Below are 16,440 nucleotides of genomic sequence, written 5' to 3'. Positions count from 1 at the left end.
AAGTTGGAATCGTTTTCAAACTAAAAAACAAATCAAATATATTTTTCTTATATAAAAAAAAACTTGATCAATTTACATGTTTTTGGGGGTTTTTTTTATATTTTTTTACCCAAGTTGCGGATAGAAATTTAGAACTTGATTAAAAAAAAAAAAATAAATAAATAAAATTGTACACTTTTCGCGTCCCAAATTGTTTATTTACGATTATTTTATTTGTATTTTTCATTGAAAGTTGGAATCGTTTTCAAACAAAATAAATATGTTTATGATTTAAACTATTTAAATTCCTTTATCTATTCTGTAATTCAGTTAAGACGTTAAAATTACTTGTGTGTGTATATATATATATATATATATATATATATATATATATATATAAAACTCAGATTAGCTTCCCCAGTCGTTAAAACCGCGTTAATAAAAAGCAACTACTTAACTATCAACACATAAAATCTAACTTTTTTATCAACATAAAAACATCTAATTTTTTTATAAATGGAACATAACAAAAAATCATACAAGTAACTGTTTCCAAAGTCAATAACAGTTACTTTTCTACATATTTGCTTTAGTTTTTTACGATTTAAACTATTAAGTTGTTTTTTTTTTATTGCATTAGATTCCATAATTGGCAGTTTAAAGGTGTTAAAATTACATGCGTTTATTAATATTTTGAAGATTATGTAAACAGACTTTTAAGCATGTTAAAAACTGGGAAAAGTTATAGCTGTTGACATTTGATAAATGCTTTATGCAATACTGGCTTTTGTTAAGTTACACTTTGTTTACAAAGCCATTCGCATATTTTTGGTGAACTTGCTTGTGCGTACAACAATGACCACCACTTTTAACATAAGAAATTGCATTGCTTAATGTCCGGAAAACTTGCAGAAATTTTTAATGTGGTATTCTTTTTCAGCATGCCCAAAAACTTTCATTTAAAAGGAAAATGTTAACGTGGAAACCAAGTGTAAAATTTACGAAGTTTCATTTAAACAGTCTTTATTTGAACTTTTTATAACTAAGTTATAACTTTTTATAATAATGTTTATGAGCTGTTTGATTTTTTTTTTTTTTTTTTTTTAATCAAACATCAGCCGTGTTGGTAATTATTTTTTTATCATTTTATTACATCAAACATAAAAATTTAACTTATTTAAAAAAATATTTATGATCTGTTTAATCTTTTTTTTTTAACGATTTATAAACATCGAAAAAAGCAACGTTCATAAATATATTATAAAAAATAGTTCATAAATAGTTTTTATAACAGCTCTATTTTTATGTTTGGTGTGGAAAAAAAATTGCCAACACCTGATGTTTGATTAAAAAAAAAGCTACATTATACAGTGTTGGTCATCCGTACCTTAAAATTTGTCTGACTTCACTTCCGTTGAATGGCTCTGTAAACAAAGAAGTGCAACTCTTAATGAAAGCTGCCATACTGATAGAGTAATGTTCCATTGTAGTGACTGATCTGTATTAATTCCTTACTGTGCATCAAACAGATACCATAATACTTAGTTCGTTGCACCTTATAACAAAAACCAAACCTTCGTCAATTAATAATTTTTCATTATGTATATGAAATCAAGCGAAGATAATCACACACACATATACTGAGAGTATAATTAGGTTTAAAGTTGAAACGACTCGGAAATCTATCTATATCTTTTTTATTTTAATATACTTTCACATGAATTTTTCTTTTATGTAACAAATATATATATATATATATATATATATTCTTGATCCTTTTACATTATTGTTAAAAATATTTTCTTTCCGTCACAAGTATCATGTTAATACATTAACGTTGTCTACTCGCTATTCCATAGCTAGCTATAACATATACTGACCCAACAGGTCACAGGTAGTCTGGTAATTTATAAAAACTAAACTTTAATTTTTAGTTTTTGATCTTTTTATGTTTTAGAGAGATTCTAATTTTTTTTTTTTCTCTCTCTCTCTCTCTCTCTAGTGTGAAAGTAGGAGAGATCGCATGCGTCGGAGACGATTGCAGGAAAAGGAGCGTCGCCTTCGGGAACTTGATCGTGCACGAGACCTGCAAAGAGAACTTAAGAGACGACAAAAAGATGAAGCTCTTCGATTAGCTAAGATTACGGAAAGTCTAAGGTAAATTAACACCTTCACTTTTGTTATTGTTTGTATTGAAACCACTCCTCTTTTCTGTCATATTTTCACATTTTATTCGCAATAATCAATCTCATTTTGGAGAACCCTGTCCAACATTTGAGGGCAAACCTTCTGACTATGGAAGACCTCATCAGGTGACCACTCGTTAGACCACATTATGTTGTGCATTCACATGTACACCAGTTGATTTTTCGTCAGCCAGAAAAAAACTCATAACACAAACTTCGTTTTGTATAAAAATATAGAAAATATTCTTTTTATTTTTTTATTGCCTTGTGTGTGGGTGCCAAGCTAGAGATGGAGTGGATAGGAAGGTGGGTGGATAGAACCACGAGCTAAGCTAATGTTGCTTTGCCGGGTGGCTGTTTGCTTCTCCTTTCTTCTGCCTTTTTCTTTGGGCTATACATGTGACTTGCTCTTTGCAGGTGTGCTAAATTCAGCTGCTGTGTGCGTCAAATAGTTGATCTTTCACCCCTGGCAACATAAATTTGACAACCTAACCTCAGTTGTTCAGTGTGTTTTTGCTACCAGCTGTCATGTGTGCATGTGTGCACCCTCCTCAACACGCAACAGTTATAGTGAGAAGTTGAAAATGCACACAGGGAAGAAAAAAAAAATCAAAAGTTCTACTCTTGAATCATATTAACAATCCTCGAAAATGTAACTCGCAAAAAATTCAGCTTTTGAATTGTAATTAACAACTTGGTAATCTAAAAGAAACTTGTGCCAACATGATTATGCCATACCTTTACCTCCATTCTTTTGATTATCATTGTTCTGAAACAAAGTGTGATCAGGGTAGATACGTCCATATATGCTTACTTTAGTATTATCTAAAGTACCCACATGCACTGACTTTATAAAGTTCAATGTTAACTCAACTGGAAAAATCCTTTTATGTTAAATTACAATAATTACAAATATATTTTTAATGAGTAAACCTTTTTATTGGAATAAAAATAGTTATCAATTACTTATCACTGAACAAAAAACCTAACACATCAAAAAAAATGTGATGTGTGGAAGTGAAACCTGGCCAGTGAGGGTTGAGTGCATGCGTTGCATGGAGAGAAGTGATGTAAGAATTATACTATGGATGTGTGACATGAATCTTAAAGACAGGCTTAGATATGATGACCTCGGTGGAAGATTAAATCTGGATAGTATAAGATGTCTACAGAACAGAAGACTTTGTTGGTTCAGCCATGTTGAAATAATGGATGAAAGTTCTTGGATTAATAGATGTAGAACATTTAAAGTAGCCGGTCCAGTTTGCAGAGGAAAGCCAAGGAAAACGTTGCAGAAAGTGATCAGGATAGACTTGGAAGAAAGGGGGAGAAATAAAGACCTAGAAAGAGACAGTTTAGTTTGGAAGTGAATTTCTAAAAACCATACAGCATATGCTAGTATGTAAAACAGATGTTTAAACAATATGATGGAGTAGAATTTTATTTACAGACAAAGCGAATATCAGCAACAAAGGTGAAACTGCAGTGACAGACTACATGATTGACGTTGCAACCAGTGTCTATATCAAGCACCGAATTTGGACAGCAAGTGAATGATCGAGGCCTGTACAGTGAACACACACATAACGCAGGTTCATAATAAAACGAGTTAAAATTAAAGCCATATCATAAAGTTAATTTAAAAAAATTTTTAAATACATCATAAAAGTCCTGTCATAAAATTAAAATAATTGAAGCAAACAGAAAATTACATCAAGAATATTTGAAGATGTTGAACTTGAATCAAAATTTTTAACAAAAATAATCAGAAAAGGCAGCAAAACCAAACCTGTGCTGTTAACCTTCTATGGGGAGGGTGAAGGGATCAGATTAGGACTTAACAAAATAATGTATATGTCTCTATTCCACCTATCAAAACACATTTTGGTAAAATAGAGCCATAATTAGATACCCTTTTCTTGTTTTTCATTTTAAAAATTCTTTACTTGATGCTGAAAATCTGTTAACGATTTTATTTTTGTTCTGTTTTTCTTTCTAAGGATCGAGAGAGAGAAACTCGAAAAAGCAAAACAAGAAACAGAAAAATTTGAAAGAGCGAAATTAGTGATCGAACGAATCAAATTAGAACGGGAATATCTTGAACAGGAGAGAATGCGTATTGAACAACGGCGGACCGATATTCTCCGGTAAGTAAATGTGCAATTTTCAGGTAAATCAGCTCTAGTGAAAACCTTGGACCTTTATTATTCCTGTTATTCATAAATGACCTCTTTGATAAAATTATATCCAAGATGGGTATATTTGCTGATGACATCACTCTCTATAATAGACATGAGGGGAAAGCCAAAGAAATAGCAGAAACTCTAGAAAATTACCTTTTAGTCGGCAGTGGAATGGGGTCGTAAGTCGATGGGAACATTTAATGCTATTCATGTGTTGACATGATAGTGTCATGAGAGTATGCAACGAGGTTCATACTGCAGTGAGAGGGATGTTTGACCAGATGAGATAGGGTGGGGAGTGCAAAGAAATGTAAAAATCTAGCTAGTGATATAAGACCAACCGCAGTGTTGTCATTAATTTTCTTACACACAAGCCAGGTATTATATCATCTCAGAAATGGAGACAAAATTAAGATTATCTTCTTGAAAATTCAAAGATGTTTTGATTTAGAAAAGCATTACTGATAGACCTCACATAATTGAGTGAAGAAATCCAGAAAACTGCCATAGATATCAGTGTGAGCAACCACTCACTCCCCTTCCTAGGAAAGAGAGGGAGAGATGTTAAGTGATTGGGACAAAGAGAGGCCAAGAGAGTAAAAGAGAAAGGTGTTTTTAACTACTCCTCCTCTAGAAAGAGGAGAGGTAAAGGGGTTTGATTCAGAAAAAGTATTCTGAGAGATTCAAGCTTTAGCCTGCAAACTGAACGGTTGGGCCTGCCAAGCGTTCCTCAGCCTGGGGGCCCTTGGAGGCCTGATGTGATGGTGCTGACTAGACTGTTAACAGGGTTTGTGATTTTTACTTGCTCTGGTTAGGCATCGTTCACTGCTTGTAGTCAGTCGCCTAAGATTAGGCAGTATGAAGAAAATAATAGTTTATTATTGTTTATAAACCAGAATTCTGTTTGTGGTGAGGACTCTTCATTTGCAGCAAACTGACCGGACGAGCAGAGGGATCAAAAAACCCAGAAATGACAAAGAGATGAATGGATCAATAAACGAAACATCTCACTGTGAGACACATGTGAAGACAATCATTAGGCCACCTAGTGACTGGACTCATTCGAAAGACCCTGTCATATTAAGACTAAGCTTCTTTCCTTTAATAGCTACAAAAAACCTTCTAAACCACTGATAGCCATGACACCTTACCTAACCCATGCTTCAAACTCCTCAACTTAATATTCACAGGCAACAGGAATTGGAACAAGTACAATGATGACATTGCCAAGGGCTGATTCAAAGACAGTGTGCTTCGTCTACTGTACTATAAAATTACTCGCATCACAAAGTATTCTATATCTTTACGAAGCCACAATTCACCCATTCAAAGAGTATGCTGCAAAATCCCACCTCTTCACTGTTGAAGTCCCTAGATGCAGGAAAACCTTTTACTCTGATAGTTTCTTCCCTCGAACTGCTAGACTTTGGAATTCCTTCTGTTTTCTGTTTCCCTGATTGTACTAACCTGCAGAATCTTAAATATGATGTGAACAAACATCTCGCTGCTTAACTCTCCACGGTCCCCTGTAAGACACGATTCCAAATATCTCCTTACATTCCAACTGGTAATATGCCTTATTTGGGGTGAAAAAGTGTGGGAAAAAAACATTCAGTTTATTTTATTTTGATCAAATAGAAGTACGATATTGTAGAATGGAATTGTTCTGATAACCTCAGGAAGATTAAATCTGGAGGGTATTAGATGTGTGCAGAATAGTAGACTTAAACAATATGGCTATGTTTGAAGACTAGAAGTTTGGGGTTATTAGATGTAGAACAGTTGAGCAAGCAGGTTTGGAAAGCCAGTGAAAACGTCAAAGGAACTGATAAAAATGGACTTGCGACAGGGATAAAAAAAAAAGACTTGGCAGAGATTAGTTACTTTTGAAATTTATTTCTGAAAACCATCCAATGCATGGCAACTTGTAAAACAGACATTCAACGAAATATGAGGTAGAAAATGGTTGATAAAACAAATTTTTGCTATATAACTTTTGTTTATGAAGTTAGTATCGATCAATCAGATGGGGAAAACCTCACTTTACTTTATTTATATATATATATATATATAGTATATTTATTTATCTATAAAAGTGGGAATGTGTGTGTGATATTTATGAGGACATTTCTTAACCTATAGAGTAATCAGACGTTTAAAAAATTATAATCCATTTTCATCCATAAAAAAAAGAACTGCTATGGTCAAAATTGAAAAATTGGTGCATGGGAGGCCACTGGATTTTTATCCATTTTCAACTGTTTCACGACTACACATGCGCGGTCATGAAATATGACGGCTTCCTTATGTTAAGTATGAGTTTGTTTGACAGCACTATTTAAGTCATGTCAAGTTGGTGTAATGGTTATCGTATTTTACTCTGTCTTTAAATTTTGGTTTCGATTTCAGCTCGAATATTTTTTTTTTTTACTTACGAGAAGTGAACTTTTTAGAAAAAATAACATAATACTTGCATGTACATGTCTCAGTTTATTTCCGTTTTTTATTTACTCTATTATTTGGGTTTGTATTACTGTACACATAGATTCGAAAAAGTGGTCAAAAAATAAAATATACAACAAAGAAATATTAACAGCAGCTATAAAAGTTACTTTGCAACCTACCTGAATCATTTATTAGTGTTTTTAAGTAGTTTTAAATGCTCTTTATTTCATACCAAATATTAACTTTTTACGAGTCGTAAGAATTCAAGATGGCCAAAATTACTACCCCCCCTTCTTCTTCGAAGAGAGAAGCCTCGTTTTCAAATTATAGTTCGCGCATATTTTTGGGGGAGGAGCTTGCCTCGTTTTCAGCACGTGTCTCTGCGGACATTTTGCGTTTACATGTCTCTGCGGACATTTTGTGTTTCCATTTTTTAGAAGTTCCGTCCTCATAATGAAAGTATTTGTAAACATTACATTTAATTTAGATATTTATTGCGCACAAATACTTTTTAGTTTTTTTCTTGGAGGTGGGGGGGGATAACATATAAAGTGGTCAAAACGGTAAATATTTTTTTAAGTTTACATTTTTAAGAAGTTTTGGTACTAGTGCAGAGAGTGACCTGGACGTAAATAATAACGTTATTTAAAAAGCCATTCTTAACATGGGGAGGGGAGGGTGTTTTGTACCTATTCTATGCTTTAACCTTACAATTGAATAAAAAAAAAACACACCATAAAACTTTAATTAAACTTGGAAATACGATTTGACACGGTAAGTTTGAGAAAAGGATTTATAAAAAAAAAACTAGACAGAATACGGTTAAAAACTCGCTCAATATATGTTTCCGTGACATAGGTTGACATGTATTCAGTGGGTTTTTAACAGTATTTTGCATATTTTTTTATTTTCAACTCCTTTTCCCAAACTTACCGTGTTAAAGAGAGAGTAGGTCGCCATTCTTAATTTTCCAATACATCGATAAACATTGTATGTTTTTCGAGCTGAATAAACATGTTACATTAAATAAAAGCACTAAAAACATATCCAGTTAGGTAGAAAAGTAACTTATCTTGGCTTTGATAACATTTATTTAAAAACAATTTGCGCTCGAGCCTTTTTTTTTTTTTTTTTTTTTTTTTTTAGAAATTTTCAGCACATCAGGGATTTTCGGGTGTGCTGAAAACGAATATCACATTTTCACGATATTGCAAACATACTTTTCTGCATGTTTCATCCAGTAATATATTTAATGTAATATGTTTATTCAGCTCGAAAAACATACAATGTTTATCGATGTATTGGAAAATTAAGAATGGCGACCTACTCTCTCTTTAACACGGTAAGTTTGGGAAAAGGAGTTGAAAATAAAAAAATATGCAAAATACTGTTAAAAACCCACTGAATACATGTCAACCTATGTCACGGAAACATATATTGAGCGAGTTTTTAACCGTATTTTGTCTAGTTTTTTTATTTATAAATCCTTTTCCCAAACTTACCATGTCAAATCGTATTTCCAAGTTTAATTAAAGTTTTATGGTGTGTTTCTTTTTTATTCAATTGTAAGGTTAAAGCATAGAATAGGTACAAAACACCCTCCCCTCCCCATGTTAAGAATGGCTTTTTAAATAATAATGTTATTATTTACGTCCAGGTCACTCTCTGCACTAGTACCAAAACTTCTTAAAAATGTAAATTTTTAAAAATATTTACCGTTTTGACCACTTTATATGTTATCCCCCCCCCCCCCCAAGAAAAAAACTAAAAAGTATTTGTGCGCAATAAATATCTAAATTAAATGTAATGTTTACAAATACTTTCATTATGAGGACGGAACTTCTAAAAAATGGAAACACAAAATGTCCGCAGAGACATGTAAACGCAAAATGTCCGCAGAGACACGTGCTGAAAACGAGGCAAGCTCCTCCCCCAAAAATATGCGCGAACTATAATTTGAAAACGAGGCTTCTCTCTTCGAAGAAGAAGGGGGGTAGTAATTTTGGCCATCTTGAATTCTTACGACTCGTAAAAAGTTAATATTTGGTATGAAATAAAGAGCATTTAAAACTACTTAAAACACTAATAAATGATTCAGGTAGGTTGCAAAGTAACTTTTATAGCTGCTGTTAATATTTCTTTGTTGTATATTTTATTTTTTGACCACTTTTTCGAATCTATGTGTACAGTAATACAAACCCTATTATTTTTAAGGAATTCAACATTGCATTTAATACCGGGTAATGTCTTGTACATCTAATATAATATAGTTCATCCGTTGGAACGACAAAGACCATCTGATCATCCTGGGGATCATGGATAACATGTGCTGTGAGTTTGTTTAAAGTGAAGACGATTTGCACAGAGCCAGACACACTCATCTCAATCAGCATACTCTAGAAGTAGAACAACTGAAAGCTAGGTAGTATGCAATTGCTGCCGGAAGTCTCAACGTTCTCCTACATACAGCACCTGGTATTCCCAAATGGTCACCCATCTGGTACTGGCCAGACTTAATGTTCCTTAATTTGGTAATCTAACGAGAGCAGGTGTGTCAACATGATTATGGTGTCTGCTTGTTCTGTTGTTGATTCCATTGAATTTAAAGCGTCTTCTGTGTGTATGACCCATCAACCTCATTTTGATTATTTTTTTGTCTTCAGGAAAAACAAATTAGTGAGATGTGAAAGTTTCTCTTTCAGTTTTGAAGAACAGAAGAGACGAGCCGTAAAGAGATCTTACGAACGAAGCAATGTACAAAATGAAGCTGAATATTGGAATGAACCGAAAAGAACGACCATAGATACATCTTCTTCAAAGAGATTTGAACATGGATTCACGAATGAATCTCGGTAAATATATTTGTTTTTGCCAATGTTTTTTTTTTTCCCCCTTTTTTTTGTTTTTTTTTTTTCTTCTTTTTTTTAACACATCACATCTGCTCATCTTTTTATATGCACAAATGTCTCTATTTGACAGGGTGGGGTATTCATTTTGTACAGTCTGAGTAGGCAAGGAAACTTTAGAATCCTTTTGTGTGGTTTTGGTAGCAGAAATAAAAAAATTTTTAAAAAAGCATTAAAATCTTAGTTTTGAATTAAAAACGATGGTTTCTTGTCCAGAATTTCCTCTATATTAAAAAAAAAATCATGTACTCATGATAAAATGAAAATATCATATTTAAAAAATCACGTAAAATTGATCAAGTAGTTTATTTTTAAATAAGAAAATCAAATTTTTTGCATATCCTACAAATGACTCTTGCCTACCATTTTAAAAAAAAAGGGGGGGGATGAGTTAACAATTTATACTTACTAGATTTATGTTGTAATGCCTACAAATTACCATAAATCACTTAAAAATGATTTTTGTTATAAAAAATGTTTTTTTTTTTGTTTTTTATATATATATATATATATATATATATATATATATATATATATATATATATATATATATATATATATAGAGAGAGAGAGAGAGATTCTGGGACTACATTAGATAAGATCACTTGAGTTAATGAACATAAAAAATCTATCTAGGGCATTCCATATCTAGCTGGCTATTATTTGAGCAAAACTCATGTGGGTCATAACCCCAGCGGGGAATCTCATATCTGTTGACCCATTATTTTTTTTAGGACTTTCTCTCTCAGCATTTAAAGAGACACTAACTTATTTTCAAGTGTACGAACTAAATTCTGCATAGTTCACCTCAAGTCAGAGATATTTCTGGTTTCATTCACTTTTCTTGATCAAATATTTCTCCTCACTGCAAACCTGTTGTTTGCAATGAATACAAACATGCAACCTTGTGTATGTTGGCAGACTGATCCTCTTTTCATTATGTTCATTCCACTAACTAAAATCTGTTTATCTGTTTTGCTTCTGCATGATTTACTGACAAGAGAGCCAACTAACCTCAGAAAACCAAACTGATCATAAGATGCCCAAAGGATAAACTTTGACATCCTTCCCCCAAACTCATTTTCAGGAAGATGTTCTGGGACTACAACAGAAGACCACATCTCCACTTTGCCTATCCCTATTCGAACACCCAGAAACTGACCACTTTAGATAATAACCAGCCAGTTAACGGTTAATCTGCTATAAATCTATGAACATCAAAAACTTAAGGATATTCTAACCGTTATTTTTAGCAAATTCTCACCTGTCATCTTGTCAATTTGGTCTCCCTCGGTGTTGCAACAGAAGAATTTTCCCTCCCAAATAAAATTGTAACTGACATTTAAAATAATTAATAAAGTTTGTAATTATTGAAGGTTACAATGGTATTTGTTGTTTTCACCTACTGAACAATAAACTTGCCAATGAGAGATTTTAACCTGATAAAATCCAAATATGGATTCAACCACAAATAAAACATCTGTTTCCAAGAGACACCAAAAACCAACTGACTGTCAAACCCCAGAAAACCAAACTGAGCGTGATATACAGAGGGCCAATTTTCACTGGCTTCCTCTTATCTGTTGGAAAATATATACATTATATATATTCTGAGACTATAGCTGAAAAGACCATAGCTACCAATCTATGAACATAAAAACCTGTCTGGTTGGTTCTGTATCTGACCGACTTATTCTTGGATAATGGACACAATAGAGAACCTCCTACCTGTAGAACCATTATGTATTGAAGACCTTTATCTTTTAGCTTGAACTCCCATTTAAAAAGACACTAACTTTTTCAATTGTAGAATTTGAATTGTGTGCTCCATCTCAAGTCTGCTGGCTGTCTTGATCAAATGCTGGCCAACCATCTCTGATGACCCATCTCTAGTGTATCTCTTATTCCTGGAAAGCTAGGAAACACCCTGCTCAAGGCTAAAGCAACTTTTATTATTTTTCATTGTCCTTTGTGATAAAAGTTTAATACGTCCTATAAACTATTGAAGATACAAAGGAAACTTTAATGTCTAACCTATCTTTAGAAACCTCAAATTATATTTTTTGTTGTTCCGATTTGAGGAAGCTTCCATTCCTATTTACTTGCCGACCCACAAAAGCAAAGTTAGACACAAGGTTAGTTTTTAATGTGGGGGAAAATAGTTTCCAAAAGTGGCCACTCTAGATTGGAATAAAAATAAAAATTGCCTTAGTCTAAAAAAAACATTCTCCTTCACATCTTCAGAATAAAATAAGTGTAGCATCAAAACAGATACTACACTTTATTCCTTACCAAAATGCCAAATCTGTTGTATGTCTTGCATATTATTTGTTTTCTTTTCTACCACTGCTTCTTTTTTTTTATCTCAGATTTAATGAATTTGAACCGCGAGATTACGAAAGAAGAGTTGAACGTTATGATCGTCGAGATGCTCGATCGATTGACAATACTGCTGTTACAAGATTTGACGAGCGTAAAGACAGAGATCTAGCTCGGAGAGATATTGTCTCTGCTAGAGATGATCGCTTTGATAGGTAACACTTTTTGCTTTTTCAATACTTTTCTCTTTTTAAACATTTTCTAATGTAACCAGTATTGAATAGTCGACCAAAAAAAAAAGATCTCAACTTGAAGTTTTGATTTACGATTTATAATTTCAACTACTGCAAAAATTCTAACTTTGGAATTGTCGATTCACGTCTAGATTTTCCCTGATATTAAAAAATATAAATGAAGAAAAATCTGTATGATGTGCATATGTGACAAAACAAAGATATATTTCAAAAGTTATGTACATTAATCAAGTAGTTTTATTTCTAAATAAAATCAGATTAAAAGCACAACTGTCTGAAAGCATGACTGTCTTTTCTGCCATTTTGAAAATAATTTAAAAAAAAAAAAAAACAAAGGGAGATAACTCAACAATTCAAACTTGCAGGATTTGTGTTGTAATGCTTACGAATTTTCATTAATCACTTAAAAATGATTATCTTTATAAAAATAAAAGTACTTGATTTACATAATTTTTAGAATATATTTTTGTTTCGTCGTGGGTACGTACATCATACAGATTATTCTTTACTTTTGTTTTTTAACATGGGGGAATTCTGGACAAAAATTGATAAATTTTATAGCTAATATTTCTTTTTCTCCAATAATTTATAAATTGGTTGTAGTCAGCTAATGTACTTTTTAATTTTTTGGTGTAACGCTATCAGAAGTGGCAACAAGGCAAATCAGTTCCTTTGTTTTTTCTTCTCTCACGCCTATATCTCGTCTGTGCATTTACTCTTTTTGTTGTTTTTTTTTTTTTTGTTTGTTTGTTTTTTTTGGGGGGGGGTACATTTTCCGATCTTTCTTTTCTTTTTATACTTTCATAAGCATATATCTATAAAAGTGAAATTGTCTGTTTATGTGTGTGTGTACATTTTCTTACTAAACTACTCTGTCAATTTTCAGTCTACAGACTCGAGATTTGACATGAGGGGTATTGAGATTTGGGAAAATCTTTTTAAGCGGTTCTTGGCCAGAAATTTGGTTGTCAAGGGGTCAAAGTTCAACAATTTGACCTTTTGAAAACTCTACCAAACTCTGCCAATTTTGGGCCTAAACACTTGAAATTTTAGATGTAGGTTACCTGGACATGAGTCAAACTTTTTAATATGTATATATATACATATGCACATAAAGTTATGAACAGTACATAGGGCCCGAGCAAAGCCAGGCTGAACTGCTAGTTTATTATATAAATCCAAATAAACTTATTTTTATTAACAAAAAATTTAAAAAAATTAATATTTTAATTAAAAACAAAAAAAAGACCAAAAATATAAAATCTAAATTGCATACTTATCATTGGTTTAACATCTGTTTTACATGTGGTGTATGAGTTTTAGAAATTGACTTCCAAATTAATCTATCTCTGACCAGGTTCTTATTTATTCCTCTTTATCTCAAATCCATCTTTATCACTTTCTCCTATGTTTTCCTAAGCCTTCACTTGTCAACAGACCCTGCTACCTCAACCGTTCTACATTTACTAACCCAAGAACTCTCACCAATTCTTTCTATGTGACCAAACTAAAATGTTCTCTTCTGCATACTTCCCTATATTGTTCATATTTGATCTTCCTCTGAGGTCATCAGATTTAAGTATGTCTTTAAAACTTACACTACTGTTTCTTTATTTTAGGAGAGACGTCGGTCTAAATAGAGACCGCAATAATGACCGGAACCATGAAAGCGATCGTAGAGAGTTGGGACCAGATCGAGGAAGAGATTCTGACCGAAGAAACATTTCCGCACACGACAGATTAGGACGAGTCAGAAATTCACCTGGTAAGAAAGCAAACTTAAAAGAAAATTCCCTTTTATTTAACTTTTCTGAATAAAAATGAAAAACTCTTTTTCCTGGTGACTAGTTAAGCATCTTACCTTGTTTCCAGTTTCATAATGGCTGATTCGTTATAATCTGTAGGATCCTTACCGATACAAATACAGCAATCAAAAGTTAAAGCAACAATGAAGGGGTAAAGTAGCATAATGCTTTTGTGATATTAATGTTTTCAAAAAAGTATTAGGAAGTTTGAAAAAAAAAAGGAAATAACTTGATCGACAGAACAAAGGTCTAGGAAGTGAGATTGGTGGAAAGACAATGATTAGGAAGTTGTTGAAGATACACAAAGGGTGATGAAATAGGATTGTTAATCATAGTATAGCAGGCGACTTGGAGAAAAAAACAGACATGCAAGTCAATATACAGTTTTAGGAGTGGCAGTGAATTTTACAACAGGGACAATTTACGCACTCTTGAGTTTGCAATAGTTGAGCGATAGTTGCGAGTTGGAGACAGTTGAATGCAGATGCGAGCATTAGCACATAGCGAGTAGGTCACACACACACACACACACACACAGCCAGAGCTCAACCAATATATAGAGAATATGTTTGGGTTTTTTGTTTCTCTTGAATTTGTATTTGGAATTTTATTTTTATACTTGTGTGCACCCCCTCGGCAGCCGCCAATATGAGAGATAATGACAGCCAGAAGAGAACATGAAGGAGAATGAAACCACGGATTAATGATTGTTGTGAGGCAGATGGGAGCACATGGTTATACGCCTGCTTTTAAATTAACATTGCACATTTTTTTATGGCCTGCACTATATACTCGACAAGATCACTAAGCATCGTTTAGACAAAATTTTCTTGCATTGACCAGTGATTGCATTCCCATTAGTTGCTGGTTACCTCTGTTCAAATTTTCTTGCATTGACCAGTATGCAATCCCATTAGTTGCTGGTTACCTCTGTTCAAATTTTTAAAAACTTTGAAAAGTTTTTTTTGTTTTGTTTTTTTAACAACTAATTGAAACATTTTTCTCATGAAAAGAGCTTATCTTTGAAAGTTCATGGATTAAGTAAAAAAAAAAAAAACAAACCTTTTTATATTCCTTGTTTGAACATTTCATGAACTTGTAAATTTTATTTCAATTTGTCTTGTATATATATACTTTTTCTTTTCTTTTCTATTCTAGCTGTTTCACAACAACCACCTCCTCCTCCCACTTCTGACCACCGACCTCATTGGAGCTCAGGGGTTGATAGAAAAGTTGACACTTGGTCTCAGCCACACAGTAACATAAACAACAGTGGTATGAATCGTCCAAATAATACCAGATGGGTCAACAGTAATATAGCTCCCAACCATGACCGACGTCCAAACAGCAGGGCAGTTGCTGGCAGCGGCGGTTATGTGGGTGGTAGTGGTGGTGGGTCTGGCTCGGGGAGCATGGTACAGAACATGGGACACAACCTTACATATGTAAATCCGAATGCGCAGTCCTCCAGCATGGTGGGCAGTGGCAACAATATAGGCGGTCGCATGCAAGAACCTCGTTTTAATGCGTACATGCAACGCTATTGAGACACATGTTCCCCTCTGCCTAGTACTTCCTCCTCATTATGTTGTAGTTTGAAAAGAGCTTCCTCTCTACTCCCCTTCCAAATTCATTGTCTCTTGATTGTTTTGTCAGCTTCACTTTCTTTTTTCTTTTTTTTTATCAAATGTAAAAGTCAAAAGATGATTCACTCAAATTAACAAAGTAAATCTAGGATCAATTTTTTTTTTTTTTTTGTGATTAAAACAGAACTTTTCTTTAAAAAAAAATTTCATCTTTTATTTTTATTTATTTTATTTAATGTGTGATGCACATCTCCACAACACCTTATGAATGTTATTTGTAATAACAGTATATAAATCCATCAGATAGAGATTTTCGTTTTACTTATGTGATTTTTACAAGGTGCCAATAAATTTTTCCATTTGTTGGGAGCTGGGCATTTCATTGCCATTTTTATTTTTCAGAGCAGGGGGGAGGGGATCATCGTTTTATCCAACTTTCGACTTTGAGATCTGTAAAGATTTCTGCCTCAAAGTTTATAAATAAAAGTTTAAATTAAAAATGTTTTTTTGTTTTGTTTTTCTAGTAATCAGCATGAACTCCAAACCCAATTAGACAGTTTACCAACAAAGTCTCCTACTCAGATCTTAAGACATACACAGTGGAGCAATGTCATTAAAGTACAACGTGCGTTTATTGCGAGAAAAAAAAATTTTGTGTAGGCATTTTTTTTAAATTATTATATAAGGAATCATTTCTAAGTTAAAATTTATTGAGAAATACATATTTAAATATGTAAATATTGTAAAGTTATCCAAAATGTCCGTCTCATTTGAGCT

The 16,440-nt window shown here is 33.0% G+C and overlaps 1 protein-coding gene across 2 annotated transcripts in view; it reads left to right on the top strand.

Annotated features, from left to right (window-relative positions):
• LOC145259952 (uncharacterized) overlaps window positions 1-16,163 on the top strand; it is a 90,901-nt gene extending 74,738 nt beyond the window's left edge. For both annotated transcript variants that reach the window (XM_080117930.1, XM_080117931.1), the window contains 6 exons: window positions 1,982-2,136; window positions 4,166-4,312; window positions 9,496-9,645; window positions 12,069-12,233; window positions 13,892-14,037; window positions 15,236-16,163. In XM_080117930.1, the coding sequence (XP_079974056.1) occupies window positions 1,982-2,136; window positions 4,166-4,312; window positions 9,496-9,645; window positions 12,069-12,233; window positions 13,892-14,037; window positions 15,236-15,624 (1,152 nt within the window). In that variant the 3' untranslated portion in view covers window positions 15,625-16,163. The remainder of the gene's footprint in view (window positions 1-1,981; window positions 2,137-4,165; window positions 4,313-9,495; window positions 9,646-12,068; window positions 12,234-13,891; window positions 14,038-15,235) is intronic.
• The last annotated feature ends 277 nt before the right edge of the window (window positions 16,164-16,440 follow it).

Source organism: Euprymna scolopes, chromosome 35 (genome assembly GCF_053919585.1).
Source record: "Euprymna scolopes isolate OS-2025 chromosome 35, ASM5391958v1, whole genome shotgun sequence".
NCBI lineage: Eukaryota > Metazoa > Mollusca > Cephalopoda > Sepiida > Sepiolidae > Euprymna > Euprymna scolopes.
Note: the sequence above shows the minus strand (reverse complement) of the source record. Positions and strands in the feature narration are given on the sequence as shown.